Here is a 22,924-nt window from a genome sequence, read left to right as displayed (position 1 = left end):
GTTCCAGCCTGTGATTTACCCTCCCCAGCAATTCCTGGGAAAGTCAGAAATCACAGATGCTTCCGAAAATGGTTTCTCCTACTTGCGGGCAACATCAAACACTGAGATCTTATAGAGAAACACGGGAGTAGTTTTTTGAAGTGACCCTAGGAGCTTTCAGATTTTTATGTGCCACAGTCTGACCATCATCAGTGCACTGCCTGGGGTCTTATGAAGAGCTCATGGAGTTTTCTTTCTCCTAGGCATAAGACCCCTCTCAAGGTATCCAAAGGCTTTCCACTTTCTTAGACATAGTACCTAAGTGCCTATGTGATTCCTCCTAGAGCTCAGTCTGTCTCAGCCAGATTAGCAGCTACACAAGCTGCTGATCACAGAGCACTTCAGCTAAAATTGGGAGGAGAACCTTCACAATAATGCCAAGGTTGTGGACCGTCGCTATACTGGTGCAACTTATCTGAGAAATCCCTTGACAAACCCCTTAAAACATCTAGCAGTGAATAAACACGCCCCATTGCCTGTGCAAGAAAAGAGCAGGTGTCCCAGCCTTCAAAGGTGCTGAGCTCTGAGTCTTAAGCGCCTTTGAAAAATCAGGCCTGAAGCATTTGCCCCAAATCTTGTTTCAAGCCCAATCCTAATTGTAGATGTTTGTCTTTATTTTCCAAACCAGGAAGAAGAGGGTTTTACCATATTTAGATGGCAAGAGGATCTGCCAGAGGCTAGGGTTGTGAGGCACAGTCATGCATTTACAAAGACTCCTTCTGACTGTTGCAGTCACCCACTACTTCTGCACAGCGCGGGGGGATGGACTCTCGTCTCTCCAAATTGCCTGGTAAGATGGTCGCCATTTTGGCAAGTGGCTGCGGCCCGGTTTTGCTCCGACTCCCCCATTCATTCTCCTTTCTCCCACCTCCTTAAACAGAGAGTCCAGAGTTTTAAAGGCAGTCCAGCCCCAGGAGCAGTGACAATGAGAGACAGCAGTGACATTGCTCCATGTTTTCTACAGATGTGATGAAAAGGAAAACCCATCTAGTTAGAGACTGACCTTGTCTATCAGTAAAATTCCATTTACAGGTAAGAAAAATGGCTTTATTTACCCTATCCTCCTTCGCGTGACCCTTGAGGTCAGCTGGGTTGTTTTTACTGTCAGTCCATAGGAGCACTGGTGGCTGGGTGATCTCAGCTGTCCGTTCTGGACTGTGAGATTTATTTCCCAATCATAGTCCATGAAAGGCCTGGTTTGGCTTTCGGAGCACAGTGCAAGGTGTATCCTTTTAATCAACCGATTGACTGATGCTGCAACTAAGCTGTTCAAAAGGCAGCAAGAGGTTACAGACAAGGTTTGCCATTTGTGGACTGTGCACATGTGTCGATTCTGTTTATTTTAGGCTTTTGTGCTGCTGCCCATGACCATATCTGAGCACTTTCTGTGCAAAAATAGATTAGCAATGCCAAAATCCCTCCCAGTGAATTTCATACAGTCTCTGGCACGTCTTACTTTTCAGTGTATAAAAAGCTGTGCTCGGGAGAGGGTGTTTGTGTGTATAAGTGAGATGTGGTGGTTGTTCTTGTGAATGTTGTTCTGGTTAGGGTGGGAAAACCTTTCTAACATGACAAAGTTTTTCAGTGTTTTCTAAAAATGGTCAGACTCTGTATTCAGCTCATCTTTTCTAGAAGTTCAGATCCCCTTAACAGGGAATGCTTTGCCTCCAGCTCTCACACACTTATTTCTGGGCTTTGTGACCTTCATTGTCCCAGAGAATCACACTGTTTTAGGGGGTTCATAGATGGAAATTCACTCTCTTATGTTGGTAAGACCTGAGCCATAAATGCACAGGTGCTGACTTTTCAAACTGCGGGGGGAGGGTGGGGCAGGTCCCTCCTCCACTCCACCCCTTCCCTCAACCCCCACCACTGCCCCGCCTCTTCCCAGCCAGTTCCACCCCCTCTCCTGAGTGTGCCACATCCTCACTTCTCCCCTCTCCCTCTCAGCCTCCCTGCATGCCACAAAACAGCTGATTGCTGCGGATGGAAGGTGCGAGGAGGGACGGGGAGGTGCTGATCTGTGGGGCCCACCAGAGGGCTGGAGGCACTGGGAGGGGTGGGGGAAGTGCTGAAAGGAGGGCTTCTGTTGGGTGCTCAGCACCCACCATTTTTTCCCCATGGGTGCTCCAGCCCCAGAGCACCCCCGGAGTCAGGGCCTGTGCATTAATGGCTCTGACAACTAGATGCAAAGTCTTAAACTGGCATCTGTAGTGGACTGGGAGACATTGGAGGGGCCAGACCAGAGTCTTGAGCTTTTATGCTTTGTATGGGACCTAGATATGACTGTGGTGGGCACCCAATAATCTGAAAATAAAGAGTTATTCCATTGACATGATTATCACTTTGTGATATCTTTTCCCTGCAAGCTGTAGAAGAGCTACAAGATGAGAACAAATAAGTTGCTCTTCGGCTTTATGGTATTTCTTAGTGGCTTAACATATCTTAGGCCACATCTACACAACCAATCTTAAATCAGCATGCAGCCACCTCAGTGACAGCATTGCTTGTGTATGTCTATACTTGGCTCCTTGTGTCAGTGTGCATCCTCACCAGGAGCACTTGTATTGATTGCACTGTCAGTGTGGAGCACTGTGGGATGGCTCCTGAAAGCCAGTAACCAGGGCCAGCTCCAGGCACCAGCTAAGGAAGCAGGTGCTCGGGGCAGCCAATACCAAGGCGCGGCACTCCGGCTGCTACTGGGGCAGCACGTCCGGTTCTTCGGCAGCAACTCAGTGATGGGTCCCTCAGTCCCTGTTGGAATTGCCGCCGAAGAATGGAGCAGCGCGATCGTGCTGCTGCAGCTTTTCTTTTTTGTTTTTTAGCTACTTGGGGTGGCAGAAAACCTGGAGACGGCCCTGCCAGTAACAGTGGACATAAGCAACGCAGTGTCTATACTGACACTGGGTTGACCTACCTACAATGCCTTGACTCTATGCCACCTTTGGAGGTGGAGTTATTACGTTGGCATAGCAGGGCGGTTACATCAGCAGAGGTGAAATTTAAATGCAGTTAGGCTGGCATAAGCTAACTCTGTAGTGTAGACCAGGCTCTAGATGTCTATGCACAAATGGAAGGAGCAAACAGGAAGAACTGGAAGTATTGTACGTAAGCTAAATTCTGATTTAATTGGCATCAATTGGTGGGATAAATCTCATGACTGGAATATCGGTATAGAGGGGTGTACCTTGTTCCAGAAGACCATATTCAAAGAATAGTTATTCATAGCTTGCTGTCAAACTGAAAGGTCATAACTAGTGGGGATCTGCAGGGGTCTCCACAACTTTCTTGAAAAGCGATGCCCAGAACTGGACACAATACTCTAGTTGAGGCCTAACCAGTGCAGAGTAGAGCAGAAGAATGACTTCTTGTGTCTTGCTCACAACACACCTGTTAATGCATGAATACATTAAGGGCTGTTATAAAGAGGATGGTGATCAATTGTTCTCCATGTCCACTGAAAGTAGGAAAAGAAGTAATGACTTGACGTGCAGCAAAGGAGATTTAGGTTAGATATTAGGAAAATCTGTCTAACTATACGGATAATTAAGCATTGGAATAGATTTCCAAGGGAGGTTGTCAAATCCCCATCGTTGGAGGATTTTTAAGAACAAGTTAGACAAACATATGTCAGGTCTAGGTTTGCTTGGTCCTGCCTCAGTGCAGGGGGTGAATTAGATGACCTTTCGAGGTTCCTTCCAGCCCTATATTTCTGTGAATCTATGATTCTATAAGTGTTCTCCTCTCTGGCCTTCCAGCAAGATCTGGATCCAATGAGCAGCATTTTCACTTCAAAGGTTTGCCAATAAATAAGTGTCTGCTACCCAGTGATCTGATGTCTGACATCATTTCCATGTTTCATATAAACAGTGCTTCAATTTTTCATAGCGTCATGTTTTACTTGCAGGTTTCCAATAGACTGGTGTTCCCAAAACTCAGTGTTTCCCCACTGTGTTCTGTTTTGTGAGTGTGTGACTGCTCATAAACTAAAAGGGAGGGTATCCCATGAATATGACTTGGTTTCACTCTTGCTGTAGTTCCAATGTGTGAGCTAGTGTTGAATCAGTGGTACTCTGAAGCCAGCTGAGTGCATTTCTAGCAAATGCCTTGTGACTGGTAAAGTCACACCTAGAATATTAGGGTTGGAAGGGACCTCAGTAGGTCATTTAGTCCAACCTGCTGCTCAAAGTAGGGCCAGTCCCCAAACAGATTTTTATCCCACTTCCCTAAATGGCCCATTCAAGGATTGAACTCACAACCCTGGGTTTAGCAAGCTAATGCTCAAACCACTGAACTGTCCCTCCCCCCTAAGCCTTAAAATCGACATGTCTGGTTACGTTACCTCACTCATGCGTAGCCTCATGACAGTTTTGTGCTAGTCAAGCAACTTGCTAGGCAGAAGAGGAAATCATAGAGCCCCTTTTCAGATGGATAAGTAGCTGCTAGTTTGCCCCCTGACTACCAGTGACGCTAGTTAAAACAAAGGGAACTTTTAGACTCCCCCAAATATCATTTCTCTTTTCCTCAACACAGGATCTGTCATGTCACCCTTTCTTCGGATTGGCTTATCAAACTATGATAGCGGCCCCTACCTGCCATCACAAGGGGAGGTGATTAATCCTTATTGTGCGGTGATGGTCAAAGAAGCAGAGGAATCAGGTAAGCATATACATGCTAAGATATACATCTTATGTGGCTGTTATAGATGTGTGCCTCTCTGCATTGCTACTTGTGCATAAAATGTGTGCTGAGATCCTTATAAGCATTCGTAGCATCTTTTAATAACAAACTTTAAAAACAATAGTATTCCATAGAATAATTCCTCCATCATGCACGGCTTGACTGGTCTCACTGGGGCCTTCAAGACCATGAGGTATTTAAAATGTAGCCTAGAAAAGTCCTCATCTTTTCTGTGGGCTCATGGGTGCTGAGGCTATAGATCCCAGCATGCATTGCTCCAGAATTAGCTGAGCCAAGTCATGTTTCATTTTTATTCAAAGTAGGTGCAAATTGCCTGGGTGTCTCTGAGATACAGGGGTATAACTTAAAACATTCATTCTATTTTTAGAGATACAGCCAGGTGCAGCCATTTCTCTGTTTGAAGAAGCCTGGGAAATCTCACTCAAACAGGCAGAATCGTGTAAAACTGAATGAACTGTTTAGCATAATCACTGCCCTGTATAAGATATATTTTTGAGGGAATTTTACACTTAGGTATGAAGAGAAAACACTAAAGTAGCTAGTTTTCCAGCTGCAAATGCACACATTGTTACAGTTTTGATAGTGGAATGACTAATTGGAGACAGTCCAGTGAAGGGCAACAAAAATGATCAGGGGGCTGGGGCACATGACTTATGAGGAGAGGCTGAGGGAACTGGGCTTATTTAGCTTGCAGAAGAGAAGAATGAGGGGAGATTTGATAGCTGTTTTCAGCTACCGGAAGGGGAGTTCCAAAGAGGATAGAGCTCGGCTGTTCTCAGTGGTGGCAGATGACAGAACAAGGAGTAATGGTCTCAAGTTGCAGTGGGGGAGGTCTAGGTTGGATATAAGGAAACACTATTTCACTAGGAAGGTGGTGAAGCACTGGAATGGGTTAGTTAGGGAGGTGGCGGAATCTCCATCCTTAGAGGTTTTTAAGTCCCAGCTTGACAAAGCCCTGGCTGGGATGATTTAGTTGGTGTTGGTCCTGCTTTGAGCAGGGGGTTGGACTAGATGACCTCCTGAGGTCCCTTCCAACTCTAATATTCTAGGATTCTATGATTTATATGGGCCGTAGTCCTGAAGCCATTTTCACACATGCCTTTAAGCATGAGAACAGTCCCAATGAGATTACTCACATGTCTAAAGTTACTCACATCCATACGTATTTGCAAAATCAGGCCATAATTATTGTTCAAGAATTTCTTATATTTACTGTTGCATTTGACCATTGTTTATTTTAATCATTAGACTAATTGATGGCCACTGCCTACCATGCTGACCATTGTCTCATTATTTCCTTGTATTCCCCCATCTGCCTGTATCCATCTGTAGTCTGTTTCCTTATACTTAGATTGTAAGCTTTTGGGGGTAGGAACCATCCTTTTGTGATCTGTTTGTACAGCACCTAGCACAATGGGATCCTGGTCCATGACGGGGGCTCTGAGATGCTACAATAATAATAATAATTCAGGTGACTGTCTTAGAAATCAACTTGCCTGAGGAGTCTCTTTATATCACAAGCCCTGCAAGGTGTTACAGTACTTAGTAAAAGAAGATTTTTATACTTTTAAAACAATTAATTCAACAGTTAACTGTGGGTTGTTTTTTTAAGAAAATGTGGACTATGTTTATGCAGTGTTAAAATTCACCCTTTCATAATATATTTTAAATGATTTTGGAAAATGTAGGGATATCAATGCATGTAGGTGGAAAACAACGGATGCCACCAGATCCTTAGGATCTTAAAACTCACAGTCTTGATTGAAAGCAATACTTTCTCATTCAGCTTTATTCATAGCCGGGGTGTCTTCTTCAGTGAATCCTTTAAAGGAGCAACAACTCAGACTGAAGCCTCTGTCAGTTCAGAAGGGAATAAAATAAATTTGGGGAATCTTGGTTTATTCCATTAAAGAAGACTCTGAAGTTATGTCCCTCGCTTAACAGATTACACTGCTCTACAGCCAAAATGCTTCTGAAATAAATGTAGTCCAACTTTACTAATTCTGGATCACTGAGAACGAAAATGATGCTTAAAATTGTTGATTGGCTCTAGTTTTCAAGATATGCTATTGGGTCAGTATATACGACCCTTGACTTGGGAATGGCGGAGGATAAGTGAGTTATAAAGGGAAGGGATCTCAGTTTAAACCAGAAATGACTGAAATACATCTTTGACTGGATCTATGAATAAATCTATGACTGGGTTTGGACAGTACTTGCTTTTAAGGCAAAACAATGAATGATGCAATCTGAAGCTGGTATTGCGTCATACATAATATGAATTGCATCATGTTATTCCTAGAAGTCATGGATGATGCAATCATAACGAAGCTTACATCACTCTGCTGAACAAATTGCCCTCTATCAGCCCTAGAAATCATATAGTGTCGTGCTCTCTTATTTGTCAGTGCTTGATTTTGCAAAGGGACACATTTCTGTTTAGTCAAAGTGAGCAGAGATGCCTCGTACTTGTGTGAACAGTGCAGATAACTTCTCCTATGTTTGTGGTGAAGTGACTTTTGCATCACAAAAGCGCAGTATAACCACTCTGGTTAAGAAAGCCTATCACCTTTTTTTTGGCTGCAAAATTGGAGATCAGGACAAGAGGTGGGCCCCACAGATATGCTGCAATACTTGTGCAACAAATCTTCACCAGTGGTTGAACAGGAAAAGGAAATCTATGGCTTTAGCAGTGCCAATGATTTGGAGAGAGCCAACAGATCATACTAGCAATTGTTACTTCTGCATGGTGCCTCCAGTTGGGAAAGGTGTGTCAAAGAAGAAAAAGTGGACTGTGCATTATCCAAACATTCCATCAGCTATACGCCCAGTACCCCACGGAGAAGGCCTGCCGGTTCCTGATGCACCAGAATCCTTCTCACTTGAGTCAGACGAGGAAGAGGAAGAGGATGAAACTTCTGGTCCTGAACCATCAATGTCACAGGACCCACATTTTCTCCCATCCTCCTCCTCTGAACCACACCTCATAACACAAGGTGAACTGAATGACCTTGTCAGGGATTTGGACCTACCCAAGAGTAAGGCAGAGCTGTTGGGCTCCAGACTACAGCAGTAGAATCTCCTGGCAGGCTATCAGGGCAAATGGAGCCCATCAATACTTGCAGATTATTGCTGGACAGTGACAAGAGATGCTCCATTTAATGAATACAAGAGACAAGCCAAGAAGCACCGAGTAGACACTGAATAGGACTAAACTATGTACATAATAGTTTTTTGCCTTTTGTTTCATAATTAACCCTTTTGCTGATTTTTAAAGTGTTACATAAACAGGACAGGTGAAATATTATCATGTAAAGCAACCATAAACACATGAAAAGACCTAGGTTTACAATTTATGATTAAAACTCTACTATCTACACAATATACATAGACATAAAATGTAAAAACTTAAATATCTTAGAAACAGTAGCCAATCAGTTGTTTTAATTGTCATATTTGAATTCAGCACATCAAAATACATAATAAATATCACATTTTATCTCTGAAGCAGACGACTTCTCAAAAATTGTAGACCAGTGTTATTGTTCACTGTGTCCCGACAATGTTCTCAGCTCTGTGCCAGATACAAACAGTGACAGACTGTGATTGAGGGATCACTTGGTACCAACTGGCAGAGGGGTGCCCAGGGCTTTCCAGGGATTCCCTTGGTCAAATATGTGCATTATTGTTCACCAAAGAGTGGCATGTGAAGTCTCAAGTAAGAGCCAGTAGCCCACTGGTCGGCATAATCATTGCAAAATGTATACACAGACAATATTGATGAACGTATTTATCCATACTGAAAATTATGTTCTGAATATCTGGGAGTTAAGGTCACCAGGAGATGACAAACCTTGGACATATTCCTTTCAGGCAGGCAGAAACAGACGCTCATCTCTGGGTCTAGCTATATGTATACTGTATGTCTTACAATAAATGCCTATTTGCACACAACCCAGATACCAGTGGAAAGACTCTGAAATCTACAAGAAAGAAAACAACAGCAGGGTGTGTCCTGATTGTGACTAAAGGCAAAGAGCTGCTAGGGATACAAGGAAGCACACAGGATTGTTCATGGAGGATGCAAGCTGACACCATGTTTGTTGTAGGAAAGTGGGGTCACCGTCAGCCTGGCTGGCAAATGGTGAAAGGATTTGGGGTGAGCATTGCTCTACAAGGCAGGCTCGTATCTAGTTAACAAAGTCTAGATTCTAGAATGCGTGCTATGATTTAACTTTTCTGTAACCATTTGTTTCCAATACTGCTGTTCTCATAGACTCATAGACTTAAGGTCAGAAGGGACCATTATGGTCATCTAGTCTGACCTCCTGCACAACGCAGGCCACAGAATCTCACCCACCGACTCCTGTAACAAACCCTTAACCTACGTCTGAGCTATTGAAGTCCTCAAATCATGGTTTAAAGACTTCAAGGCACAGAGAATCCTCTAGCAAGTGACCCATGCCCCATGCTGCAGAGGAAGGCGAAAATCCCTCAGGGCCTCTGCTAATCTGCCCTGGAGGAAAATTCCTTCCCGACCCCAAATATGGCAATCAGATAAACCTTGAGCATGTGGGCAAGCCTCACCAGCCAGACACCCAGGAAAGAATTCTCTGTAGTAACTCAGATCGCACCCCATCTAACATCCCATCACAGACCGTTGGGCATATTTACCGTGAGTAGTCAAAGATCAATTAATTGCCAAAATTAGGCTATCCCATCATACCATCCCCTCCATAAATTTATCAAGCTTAGTCTTGAAGCCAGATTTGTCTTTTGCCCCCACTGCTCCCTTTGGAAGGCTGTTCCAGAACTTCACTCCTCTGATGGTTAGAAACCTTCGTCTAATTTCAAGTTTAAACTTCCCGATGGCCAGTTTATATCCATTTTTTCTTGTGTCCACACTGGTACTCCCTCCCTGGTATTTATCCTCTGATATATTTATAGAGAGCAATCATATCTCCACTCAGCCTTCTTTTGGTTAGGCTAAACAAGCCAAGCTCTTTGAGTCTCCTTTCATAAGACAAGTTTTCCATTCCTTGGATCATCCTAGTAGCCCTTCTCTGTACCTGTTCCAGTTTGAATTCATCCTTCTTAAACATGGGAGACCAGAACTGCACACAGTATTCCAGATGAGGTCTCACCAGTGCCTTGTATAATGGTACTAACACCTCCTTATCTCTACTGGAAATACCTCGCCTGATGCATCCCAAGACCACATTAGCTTTTTTCACGGCCATATCACATTGGCGGCTCATAGTCATCCTGTGATCAACCAATACTCTGAGGTCCTTCTCCTCCTCTGTTACTTCCAACTGATGAGTCCCCAGCTTATAACAAAAATTCTTGTTATTAATCCCTAAATGTATGACCTTGCACTTTTCACTATTAAATATCAACCTATTACTATTACTCCAGTTTACAAGGTCATCCAGATCTTCCTATATGATATCCCAGTCCTTCTCTGTATTGGCAATACCTCCCAACTTTGTGTCATCCACAAACTTTATTAGTACACTCCCACTTATTGTGCCAAGGTCAGTAATAAAAAGATCTAATAAGATTGGTCCCAAAACTGATCCCCGAGGAATCCACTAGTAACCTCCCTCCAGCCTGACAGTTCACCTTTCAATACAACACGTTGTAGTCTCTCCTTTAACCAGTTCCTTATCCACTTTTCAATTTTCATATGGATCCCCATCTTTTCCAATTTAACTAATAATAATTCTCCATGTGGAACCGTATCAAATACCTTACTGAAACTGAGATAAATTAGATCCACTCAATACTTGAGATCCTGCTCAATATCTGTGAAGATCAGGCTGTTTTTATTTAGGTGCCCAAACGTGATACCTAAGCATGAAAATATTGGGCTTGGTGAAATGCTCAAGGAGATTCAGTTAATTAGTTGCGAAGTTGGTAATATAATCCAGGAATCCTGGCTCTGAGCCTTATGCTCTGGCCATGCTACCTCCAAGGTTTTTATGGAGAAAAGACGCTAAATTCCCACTACAGCACAGGGAATGCTCAATGAACTTTTGGCTATCGTTGGTGTCTTTCACAAATTTAAATTATTTAAATGGATTTGTTTTTGTTAGTTGGGTCCAATGATATATCAGGATGGAATGAGCTTGTGATGGAATACACCCCTGTCTTCACACCCTACATGCTATTGTAATAGTCTTTGTACAAGGTATGCCTTGTGAGGTATAGTTTGAAAACTCATCACTTGCTGATCAGTAATAGCATGGTAAAGTCTATATAGCCACATTATATGTAAAATTAAGAACATAAGCTGAAATCACGACTGAAATAGGTTTCCCAGATAAGTCTAGAGATTGGTTATACCAGTTTCCCAAAGACAAAGAGCAAGCTGATGCCCCAGCCAGGTCTTAACAAAGCTGATGGGCCCTTCCCTACCAAGTGATCATTCTTTGGCAAGAAAGAGGATAGGGACAAAGAGATCTGCATCTCAGCGAAAAACACCCTGGAATCACTTTCCTCCAGCAGGCTGCCTGTCTATTGGTTCTCAGCTGGAAATGCTTTTCAAAGAGGGGTTAAAAAACTATAAAAAGGAGAGGCAAACACCCCAAGACATCCCTGTCTCTCCCTGTCTGTCTCTGGCAACAAAGGAAAACAGCCATTGGACTTTGTGGGGAGGGGTCCTGATCTGAAGCGTTTTAACCTTGCTGGAAGCATGTGGTGAGAAGCTTTGCTTGAATCTTATCTAGTTTGTTCAGTTAGGCACTAAAAAGCATTTTATCTTTGTTCTTCTCAAAACCATTTCTGACTCTTATCCCTCATTGCTTGTACTCACTTAAAATCTCTTTGTCATTAATAAACTTGTTTTATTGTTCTATCGAATCCAGCATTGGTAGCTGAAGTGCCTGGGTAACTGTTTCAGGTAATAACTGTTGTGTATTATTCTCTTCATGGAATAACAGACTTCATATATTTGGACTGTCCAGGAGGGGGCTGGGCAGTATAAGACATACATTTCAGGGGAAAATCCAGGACTGGGAGTGTATTGAGGTCACCCTGTAGTATGACCAAGACTGTTGATGTGCAGTTACACAAACACATCTGGGAGTGATCTGCATGCTGGTGGCCGTTTGTGAGCAATCCAGGTTGGGGGCTACAGCAGAAAGGCATTGCAAGGCACCCAAAGTTATAGGGCAGGGGTAACACAGCCCCGCACTGGTCTGGGTTCCCCTCTGGTATGTCACAGAGACATATCCCAGATATGCAGCTACATTATGTCTGATTCAAAGCTCCTTAAAACCCCCAGTAATTTCAATGGATTTTAGATCAGGCCCTCTATGCTGGAGCCATTTTGGTAGGAGATTCTGCTTCAATACTTTGCAATGTGCATTGGTGTCATCTTTCACTGCTGTGTCTGTTGCATGCTGTTTTTTCTGCACTTTGTAATTTGAGGCAAGGTTTTCGGGTTGTTTATTTTAAACACAGGAATCACAGTATTTAATCAAAGGCCATTGCCATTCTCAAAAATAAAAGTCAAGTGGTTGGAAGTGCTACTGCAGCTCACTACACAAGAGAAACCTTTTCAGATATCACAGGAGCCTTTGAGGCATAAAAAAATCTGCCCTTTAAAAACTGCTCTGGACCTAATGGGCCACCTGGATCCATGCCCTTTTAACACCTGTCTTGATGACATTTGTCTCATGAGAGGTTCTGCACTGTGTTTGAACTTTATACGCACTCCCACTGATCAAGAGACACTGTCAACCAAGGAGAAAGCCTTGCACTACAGGAAAGACAGATGCTGTTTCATCTTCCAGGACCATGGAGGTAAAGTAATCCCTGATATAACTCTATTCACTTCAGTGGGGTTACATCAGAGAGAATTTTGCCCTCATGCATTGGCCAATTCATTATCATCCCAGTTTTGTTTATTTTAGCCATATATTTTCCAGGGCACTGAAAACTGCAATATTTATTTTGCAGATGATTCTGTCTCTTGGATAAATTGATTTCTCTGTGTCGAGTGGTTGTGTAGGTGATGCAGTGAGGAAGTCATGTTAATATTTTTGTTCTCAGTGACATCTGGAAGTTTATGTTGCACTCGGCTGCTTTTCTTTTTGTGCAACTTTTTATCAAAAGATACTGAATGTATATTTATGAGCTTGTGCCTCGAAGCAAGCCTCTGTTGTTTGACATACAGAGTCATATTCATCCCTGATGAAACTCCATCAAAGCCAGGAATTACAGCAGGAATGAATTAGGCCCATAGACTATTATCTAAGTATATTAATTGCAAAAATCTGCATACATACAGTGTTCAAGTGTGAGTAAAATATGCCCAATCACATACTTACTAAATATGTGATGGTCTTTAATTATAGAGATGGGCCTGATCTAGACCCAAATTCCCTTGAACTTTGGGAAAGTCCATGTACAGATTTAAGCTTTCGACTGAGTGGTGCAACCTCTACTCATACGAGAAGTCTCGATTCACATGAGGAAACACTGTGTTGTTAGTTTTGTGATAAAAGTTCTTTTTGCAGAAGCTGTGGCAAGCCATAAGAAGTTTGTTCTCTGCCTTTATTTCTCTGATGTCTTGGTGCAAAATTGCTCTGAGGAACAACACGCAGAGTTTGGGCTGAGATTTCAGGAAGCAGGGTTTGCCAACATACCATTTGTGACCATCTCTGTTCAAGGACCGGTGTATATGGTGTAAATATGCCAGTGTGAGTAAAGCGTTCACGATCTGGTCCTTACCATACAAAACCTCAACACATATAGGGAGCTGGGACTGGATCCCAGATCCTTCCTTCAAGATTGTATATTTCTTTTCCCAGCCCTTGTCTCTACTTCCTTAGTGAAAGCAGGTGTAGGGATCACTGCTGTGGTGATATGCAAATAGAACAGACCCAGGGAGCTGAGAGGCAGCATCCTAGCAGAGGTCACACTGGGGCGCAGCACCAGGTACAGTAAGAGACATCTCTTCTCTGCCTTTTTCTCCAGGGATCCAGTTGCAGGAAGGGAGGAGAGGGCATGGACTCCTAAAGTGGGGGAGATGGAAAGGAGCAATAAAGGCAACTTTCTGTTGTCATTGGGTGAGCCAGACAGGGAATGGAGATTAAAAGCTTTCCATGTGCTCCCCATTCTATGTTCCCTCCCCTCTGGTTCCTGCTCCTCCCTTCCAGCAGCAGCAGGTGGCCGACGGCTGGTTCTCCCCCGAGCCCCAATCAACAGTAGGTTGCTGTCTCCTTACTTTGCCTCTACCCACTCTTGACCCTTAGAGAAAAGATCAGGGGGCAGGGGGGAGGGAGGTTCTTTTACATGGGAGTATGGGATCTCATAAAATTATGCTCCTTCAAGACCTGGTCTGAATACAGAACTTGCAGTGGTTTACCTTAAATCAGTTTGAAAACTGATTTAGTTAAACTGGTGCAAGTCTGCATGAAGACACACTTAATTCAGTTTAAGAGTGGTTCACTGCCAATTAATCCATTTTTTTTAAACTGGATTAAGAGAAATAAAAATAAGTGTCTAAACCAAAGATCATACCAATGTCACCAAATTGGTTTATAAAACCGCCTTTAGTTAAACTGGTTCCAGTTGGTTGTACGCATCCAAGTATTTAAAGTTGACCTGATGATGAATGATGAAGATGATGATGATAATTACTAATAATACCGAGCTCTTACATAGAGCTTTTCATCAGTAGATCTCAAAACACTTTACAAAGGAGATCAGTATCATTATCCCCATTTCACAGATGGGTAAACCGAGGCACAGAGCTCTGAAGTGACTTACCCAAGATCACCTGTCAGGTCAGTGGCTAACCAAGGAATAGAGCCCAGGTCTCCTAAATCCCAGTCCAGTGCTGTGGTTTCTATTGCTTCTGTGTGATGTATAAAGAAGTCATAGAAGTATTTTTATGAATATTTGTAAAGCATTTGTAGATTGTCTGAAGTAAGAGGCTATGAAGTGTAAAGTATTACTGTTATAGAGGGAGTCACCAGATGGCACCATTCCACACAGCATGCAAGCAGTGTATATTCTTTGAATAAATGCTGTATTGTTGTTAGTTTTTTTTGACATAGCTTCTTTTAAAGGAAGCTGTTGCAAACAGCAAGAGAGTTTGTTCTCTGCCTTTATTTCTCTAAGTCCAGTCAATACTTGGTGCAGAGTTGCTTCCTGGGAACCAGGTATTGGTTTTGGGGTGAAGATTTCAGAAAGTGGGGCTTTTCCTGCATGTCGTTTATGACTACCTTTGTTCATGGATTCCTGTATATTGTGTATATAAACCAGTTACAGTAAGGATAAACCCCCTCACCCTGCGTCATTGATTTTTCCTTTAACAGGAAACCAACCTGGAGGGTCCTGACCTCTGCTAACACTCGGCAGAGGGGCGATATCATTACCCCACAATTCACTTAAACATGCTTTATATTTTTAATTTTCTTATTCCATTAAATTAACATTTTATAAGAGGAAAAGTTAAGGATGGTTATTGTTAAGCAGAGCTCACCTTGAGTAAAGAGTCCAAGTTCTTGACATGAAGTATAAACTGACGGTTATAATACTGAGAACGATGGGTGAGGTTCTTTTCATTTTTACGGTCACAATGGGGATAAAGCTTTCTCCATAATGGCTTCTCCCAGCTGCTCCAAGTCCGTGTGGGTTTGGGCACTGGAACTGAAGACGGGCAGCCTTTCTCCTGCCCTCTCGGTCACCTTTCTGCTGGCACCCAGGCAGTGTGGAGGAGGAAACTGTCTGATTCAGATGCAGAGAGAGCTACAGCCGGATCTAAGGAAAGGAGTAGATTGGGACAGAGTCTGGCGAGACTTGGACTGAAGAGCGAGGGGAATTATAACTGAGACTGGCTGGGCAGTTTTATGGGAGGCCTCAAAGATACCTCACCTCCTATTAAGACGTGTCTCCTACCATAAGCATTGACTCCATAGCTGCTCCAGGGCCCAAGCGCCCAAGGAAAAAAAAATAGGGGTGCTCAGCACCCACCAGCCACAGCTGTTTGGCAGGGCTTCTGATCAGCTGTTCAGCAGCTGGCAGGAGGTGCTCGGGGGAGGGCAGAGAGCAGTGAGCAGCAGGCAGGCCGGGGCCTCAGGGGAGGGGGTGGGGCAGGGGGCGAGAAGAAGTGGAGCGAGTGCGGGGCCTCTGGGGAGGGGGGCGGAGTAGGGGCAGGATCTCAGGGCAGAGTGCAGACCTGCCAAACCTCTGAAAAAATGCAGAAATTGCACTTGGTTTTGGCTTAATTGGTTTGTGAGTTGCTTGTTGGAAAGTTTTTGGCTTGTTGCTTGTTTGGCTTGTAGCTTTGTGCTTGTTGTAGCTTGTTGCTCCTTTTTTTTTTTGATCAGCTCCTGGCACACAGGGGCAAGGGTAGGGGGAAAGTTGGGGCAAGGATGGGAGAGAGTCGGGGTGCACAGCAGGTCCACCACGGTCCCAGACTGCACACCGGGGGATCTAGTCACATAGAGTGTTGGGGTTCTTAGGGACTGGCTTGTTTTGGCCTTGTTTTGAGGTGGGATTAGCTTGATTTCTGGCTTATTGGGAAAGTCGGGGTGTTTATTTACCACGTGAAAGTTGGCAACTGTGGCGGCATGAGGATGGAGCACACACTGGGAAAAATAGAAGTCAGCACCTGTATCTCCTATGTCACATTTTCCTGCCCCTATTTTCTTCAGTGTTTCTGGCCTTGGTGGACTAATTGTGAGGAAACCAAGTGATTGTCCTCCCACAGAAGCCTAGGTTCTCTGACTCCGGTCTCATTTCCTCCACAGAAATGATCTAGCCGCCAGTTTCTTTGTTTGGGTTCAGAGGGAATAACCATGGAATTGCTTTACTTGTTTTGGTTTCATCGTGGAAGACAAAGAAGTTTAGAGGCAGGAATGTTGGGAAAATAATTTTGACTGAGACGATATTAAGGCCTGATTCATAACTGCATTACTGCAGATTAACACCAGTGTAACTCCACTGATTTTTAATGGACTTGATTCTTATTTACACTAAGTCACTTTACATTACTGTGGCAGAATAAAGAGGTCTTTAAGTGGGCACAAATTACATTTAAATCTAGTTCAAGGGCCCCTTCTCGCTTGCATGGTGGCCTTGGCAAAAATGAGAATCAGGCCCATTCTGTCACATCCTCTCAGGTGGACATCCCAATACGTCTAAATATCTTTTCCATTAACAGATAATGGCCAGGTGTACGTCCAAAAGAAGCCCACCATGTATCCACCCTGGAACAGCACGTTCGATGCCCATATCAACAAGGGTAGGGTCATGCACATTGTTGTGAAGGACAAAAGCGCGGAAATGGTTTCAGAAACCACGGTCGAACTCAATGTACTGGCGGACAGATGCAAGAAGACCAATGGGAAGACAGAAATATGGGTAAGCGCGTTGGGTTCTTAGCACCATTGATGGCTTGTTAGAGATAACTGTTATGGAATAAGGGGAGGCGCTAGGTGCATACCAGATTGCAAATGGAACTGATACGCCAACAAAAATTGTCTTCCATCCAATGAGCACATGTGGAGTCATCTTGTATATTGCTTGATGGAAAGCAGTCCATGAACATAAAAAAGAGCAACCTAATGCTTTCATATTAACTGTCACTGCTATATTAAAACATATACCTTATATTAGCAAGGATTCTGGTTCCTATGAGTCATGCAGACAAAATAAATTAGATTAGATAATCCTTTGGGGGCAGATAGTAATATGAGTGGCTACATATGAATTATTTTATGTGCCCTAGAGAAATGCTCTTAAAATGTAATCTTTCTAATATCAATGGACTGATTCCCCGCTGCATCACTTCAGTGTTATATCACTGCATCAGCGGTGTAAATCTGAAGTAGCGCAGTGATGAAACAGGCTTGAAGTATTAATTACATGGCATGATAATCCCAGCAGGTAGGCTTCAGGTAATGCTGTTTAGTATTTTTGTGATCGTCGTGCTCTTAATAGGGACATGACATCTGGAGAAATGTTAAATTACTTAAATGGCAGGTAGTTTTTCCTGTCAGCTTTCAGACTAACTTGCAGAGATACTGACTTTCTGATTTCCCGAAGGATGCTCACTCCCACTCTGCCCCAGGCCCTGCCCCCACTCCACCCTTCCCCCCAAGGCCCTACCCCTCCCCTGCCCCTTCCTACCTTGTTCCACCCCCGCCCCCGAGTGCACCCCGCCCTCACTCTGCATCTTCATGCCCCTGCTCCTCCTGCCCCCTCCCCAGCTCCTCCTGCCCGCTGCTGAACAGCTGATCCTTGGCTGGTGGGAGGCACTGGGAAGAGAGGGAGGAGCTGATTGGTGGGACCAGCCAGTGGGTGCTAAGCACCCACTATTTTTTTTTCCATGGGTGTTCCATCCCCGGAGCACCCACAGAGTTGGCATCTATGCTAACTTGTAAGATTTACCCATAGAGTGAAATTTTCAAAAGCACCTAATTTCTATTTTTAAAACAGTTTTAGGTACTTCAGAGCCTACGGGTATATAGAGTCTAAGGCCTGGTCTACACTACTGGGTTAAGTCAAATTTAGCCATGTTAGATCGATTTCAAAACGAATGCGTCCACACAACCAACCCCGTTCTGTCAACCTGAAAGGCTCTTAAAATCGACTTCTGTACTCCTTGGCGGGGAGAGTAGCGCTAAAATCAACTTTTCTGGGTCGAATTTGGGGTAGTGAGGATGCAAATCTATGGTGTTGGCCTCCAGGAGCTATCCCAGAATGCTCCATTGTGACCACTCTGGACAGCACTTTGAATTCCGATGCACTAGCCAGGTACACAGGAAAAGCTCCGAGAACTTTTGAATTTCATTTTCTGTTTGGTCAGCGTATGTCTGCACACAAAGAAAAACCTGCAGCTTGCCCATGCCAGCCAACTTGGGCTTGTGAGGCTCAGACAGTGGAGCCGATTCATTGCTGTGTAGGCTTCTCAGAGAGTTTTTTTTTTAAGCAGAAATCCTTCAAAAACAAAATGAAACATTTCATGTTGGATCGAATCAAACTTTCCTTGAGGTTTTTTTACTTTTTCTAATTGCTGAAAAATTTCATTGTTGGCCAACCTGAAACAATTAAAAAAAAAAACTTTTTGATTCAGCCAGCAAACCAAAAATATCAATAGGAATCTAACTCCCATTAAAGCCTATGGGAGCTAGGTACTTACAGTCAAATTTGCAAAAGTGCTTAGCACTCAGCAGCTGCCACTGGGAATGATATGGTCTCTTGATGGAAGCTGGTGGATACCGAGGTCTTTTGGCAAATCTCAGCCTTATTTATTATTTTATCCATACTTACGTATGTTCTAGCATGCTGTTCCCAAGCCTCTGATGAGAAGCAGCATAGTCTCATAACTGTCTCTCTCTCCTCCCACAGCCCTTCTATACACTTTGTTCTCTGGTGTACTTTGTTGTCCAGTAGTTACTGTGTCTAATAATGAACAAACCGAAAACAAGCATTTATTGCCATTTTTTGAACTCTATGTGGAAATTCATTCGTTTTCTTGCCAGCTGAGATTATTGCTAGACTTTAGCTTTGAGTTCGCTCAAGCATCTAACATGATTGCCATTAAGCAGTATTGCTGTCTAACATCTACACGTTTTCTTTCTCCTTGTCTCAACCAGCTAGACTTGAAACCTCAAGGGAGAATGCTAATGAATGCAAGATACTTCCTGGAAATGAGTGGCAAGTGACACTATTTATTGATTAATTGATTCGATTTCTGGTTACGTGGGGCAGACAAGTCACCTTCAGATAAACACCTACCATTTAAAATAATGCTCATTTCAATACTGCTGATTCACCTGTAAACTTGTATTGAGAGTATTGCAATGGATTGAATACGGCTCCACTATGCAGAGCGATTCATATAGCATTGCGGGGTTCCATGCTTGCTGTCCCTCAGTTATTTGCATTCAACTTTCCTAACTTTACCAGTAAAAAAGTGGATTCTCTAACTGCCAGCCCTACATATGCATTCCCTTAAGCCAACTAGGGTAGACCCAGAAGGAAAAAGGACCTAATTCCAGATCCAGCTCCCATCCAGGACAGTGGAAAGACTCCCACTGATTTCAAAGGTTTGGACTGGCCCCGTATAGAGCTCCTAGCTGAGAAATGTATACATTAAGAATATATTGGTTTGGAGCAATCTCAACATAAAGGCATGGCAACGTGCATAAATGGCCATGTAAAACACATTTTCATCTTTTGACCTTAATGACAAAACCTCAACTTAGAAAGATCTTCCAATGAGACAATGAAAATAATTCATTAGGAAGTGTGTGTATGTTGGTACTTTTCCTCATCAACTCCTACTTCTGATGGGTAGTAAGGCTTCTGCTGTCACGCTGTATCAGGTAAGCATTGAAACAGAAGTTTTAACCCATCATAAGGGCTAACTTTTAGAGAGGTTAGGTGTATAGTACATCTCTGAATTGCATGTAGCAAAGTCTGAATCAATACTTCAGTGCAGGCTACTTCCTACAGAATACTTAGGTGAATTGTTGCACAATCCACTATGCGGATATTATTCTATTTAGCAAGGGTTGGGTTTTTTTCCTCGCAAACCTTGCAGAATCACACTAACTGGGAATTTAACTGTGTATTTTCATGAATACAGTATATCGGAAAGCAGTACTGGCCTGGTAGAATGACAAGGAATATGCAAAAACAATCTTTCAGCAAATTATATATGTAATTCTAACTACTTTTTTCAGGGCAACAATTCTACGTAAATTGAAAATCTTACACCTGAGCACTCATGTCAAGAGTTGAAAGGTCTATATTTTTTAAATCAGCTTCATTTATATTTACCCCGTGGCCCTGATCTAACTCCCATAGTTGGATCAAGCCCTACATTTTTGTAGTATTACAGATTGTACTTTGAACTGCAAAGAAACTGCATCTGAAAGAGCACCCAGTGGGTTTTAAAAAAACATGCCTCAAAAATATTTCCTCTTGTTTATGCAACACTTTTCATCACTTAGTATTTTAGCTGTTCGTTTCTCTTAAGATCTTGATTTAGATCAAGGTACCATCAGTGAGGTCAACAACATCCCAAAGAGATACTTGTGACTGTTTTCCAGGCACATTCTCTCCTTTACATCGAATCCAATGGCAGCACTTCCATACTGCTGGGGCATTAGTTCAATTCTGAATAGAGGAACGTGCACTACTTATTGACCCACACAAACCACTTCCTTTAAAGTCCAGGGTTTCCTTGGAAATCTCCCACCCAAATACTAACCAAACCCAGCCCTGCTTCATTAGTGAAAGCCAACGAGAGGAGAAGACAAGAGCTTGTCTGTATTGACACATTCTGCTTCTGCGGGTTATAAGAGATCAGAAAGGGTTCAATGTCTTTTTATTTTAAGAAAATTATTTGCTGGAAACAATACATTAAATAACTCCTATGTTCTGTATATTATGAATTCGCATTAGCAACAATTCATTGGTCCCTGTTGTCTTGTAATTCAGCATGTTAAGCCAATTCCAACCTTTGGAAACATATATTTAAAAGCATGGGGCTGTAGTTTGGGGGGGATTATCATATAATGTTGCTTGCCACAGAATGAAATAGCCTCTTTCTAATAATAAATAGCATCACCCAAGCTTCTAGAATTTAAATGTAAACATGTATGGGAAACAAACACACTATTTAAAATATGGGTAGAGGTGGAAAGAAAGTCAGATAGGGCTCAAGGCATTGGCTGTAGGATCTAGAATTTTCTCCCTTAAGTCATCAGCTCAGCGCTAGTTCAGGTCAGTAGAAACCAAAATTCAGGGGTCCCAGGTGCAATAAGGTGGTATCAGTCCATTTCCTAGTGGATAGTTCTACCAGCACAATTGACCTCATTATCAAAAATAGCTAGCAATACCAAACACTGATTGAACAGACAAGGAAACTGAACTATTTTCTTGCCTATAGGTGTGCTCTATGGCTGAGTTACACTGGGGATGCAACATGAAGGACACCTACACTGTCGTTGTATCAAACAGTTCAATCCACTTTATCATTAGAGTTGGTCGGAAAAATCCCAGTGCAACAGTATTTTGTCAGAACTTGCCAATTCATCAAAAATAAAATGTTTCACAGAGATGGTTCAATTTCACCAAAGTTCCAATCGAACCCAGGCAGTATTTTGTGACAGTTCACCCACTCGACTCCTTGGTAGCCTGTCTGCTGGGGACCTCAGGGGTTCCATGGTCCATGGCTCCAGGGACACATACTACGCAGACTGCTTCAGAGTCACAGACTCCAGAGATTCAGGGGCCACCTGGTAGGCTGCTGGGGACCTCCCTGTTTCCAGGGTGCACAACTTCCAGACAGCCTACCAGCAGCCTGCCCCAGAGCTGGGGATCTTTTTCAATGAGAATTTTGAAATTTTGGGGTTTCGTTCCCAGTTGGAACGAAATATAAAAATCCTCCCTGAAACAGAATGACCTTTTTCTGCCCAGCTCGGATTCTCATTGTGAATTTTGCCAGCTGTTTCCTCCCACCTTTTTCCTCTCCTAGGTCATGCCCCCCATCATATGTTCACATTGTAAATGCTGAAAGGATCCTCTACCAGTAGTTTCAGAACAGCAAGTTGGTATTTAAACCAATTAACTGCTTATTTGGAGGACTTTCCCTTTCTGCTTTAAGGTGGTAGAATGAAAGCCCTCATGAAACAGACATGGGCACTCTGCCTGCTTCATTTCTAACCAGAGGATTCATGTGTAATCTCTTATAAGTTTTATACTAAGTATCTATGAGCAAGTTTGGTCTCACATTAGTTGTTTCCACCAGCATAGTTACAGAGAGGAGACTAGAGAGTAGGGCTGGGACTCAGAGCTCCTGGATTCTATTCTCCAGGGGTGGCTCCAGGCCCCAGCATGCCAAGCGCGTGCTTGGGGCAGCATGCCACGGGAGGCGCTCTGCTCGTCGCCGGGAGGGCAGCAGGCAGGCCGTCTTCGGCGGCATGCCTGCAGAGAGTCCGCTGGTCCCGCAGCTCCGGTGGACCTCCAGCAGGTGTGCCTACGGAGGGTCTGCTGGTCCCACGGCTCCGGTGGACCTCCTGCAGGTGTGCCCGAGGAAGGTCTGCTGGTCCCACGGCTCCACCAGGCACGAGACCAGTGTAGCCACTACAGACACGCCTGCAGGAGGTCCACTGGAGCCGCGGGACCAGTGGACCCTCTGCAGGCATGCCTG

The 22,924-nt window shown here is 43.5% G+C and overlaps 1 protein-coding gene across 1 annotated transcript in view; it reads left to right on the top strand.

Moving 5' to 3' along the window:
* The first annotated feature begins 667 nt into the window (after nucleotides 1-667).
* Nucleotides 668-22,924, top strand: part of PRKCQ (protein kinase C theta) — a 72,785-nt gene continuing 50,528 nt past the window's right edge. The window contains exons 1-5 of the mRNA XM_050936885.1: nucleotides 668-829; nucleotides 920-1,071; nucleotides 4,573-4,698; nucleotides 16,922-17,121; nucleotides 19,359-19,419. Coding sequence (XP_050792842.1) covers nucleotides 4,581-4,698; nucleotides 16,922-17,121; nucleotides 19,359-19,419 — 379 coding nt within the window. The 5' untranslated portion in view covers nucleotides 668-829; nucleotides 920-1,071; nucleotides 4,573-4,580. The remainder of the gene's footprint in view (nucleotides 830-919; nucleotides 1,072-4,572; nucleotides 4,699-16,921; nucleotides 17,122-19,358; nucleotides 19,420-22,924) is intronic.

Source organism: Gopherus flavomarginatus, chromosome 1 (genome assembly GCF_025201925.1).
Source record: "Gopherus flavomarginatus isolate rGopFla2 chromosome 1, rGopFla2.mat.asm, whole genome shotgun sequence".
Taxonomy (NCBI): domain Eukaryota; kingdom Metazoa; phylum Chordata; order Testudines; family Testudinidae; genus Gopherus; species Gopherus flavomarginatus.
The sequence above is the reverse complement of the archived record's forward strand: the minus strand, read 5'-3'. Positions and strand labels throughout refer to the sequence as shown.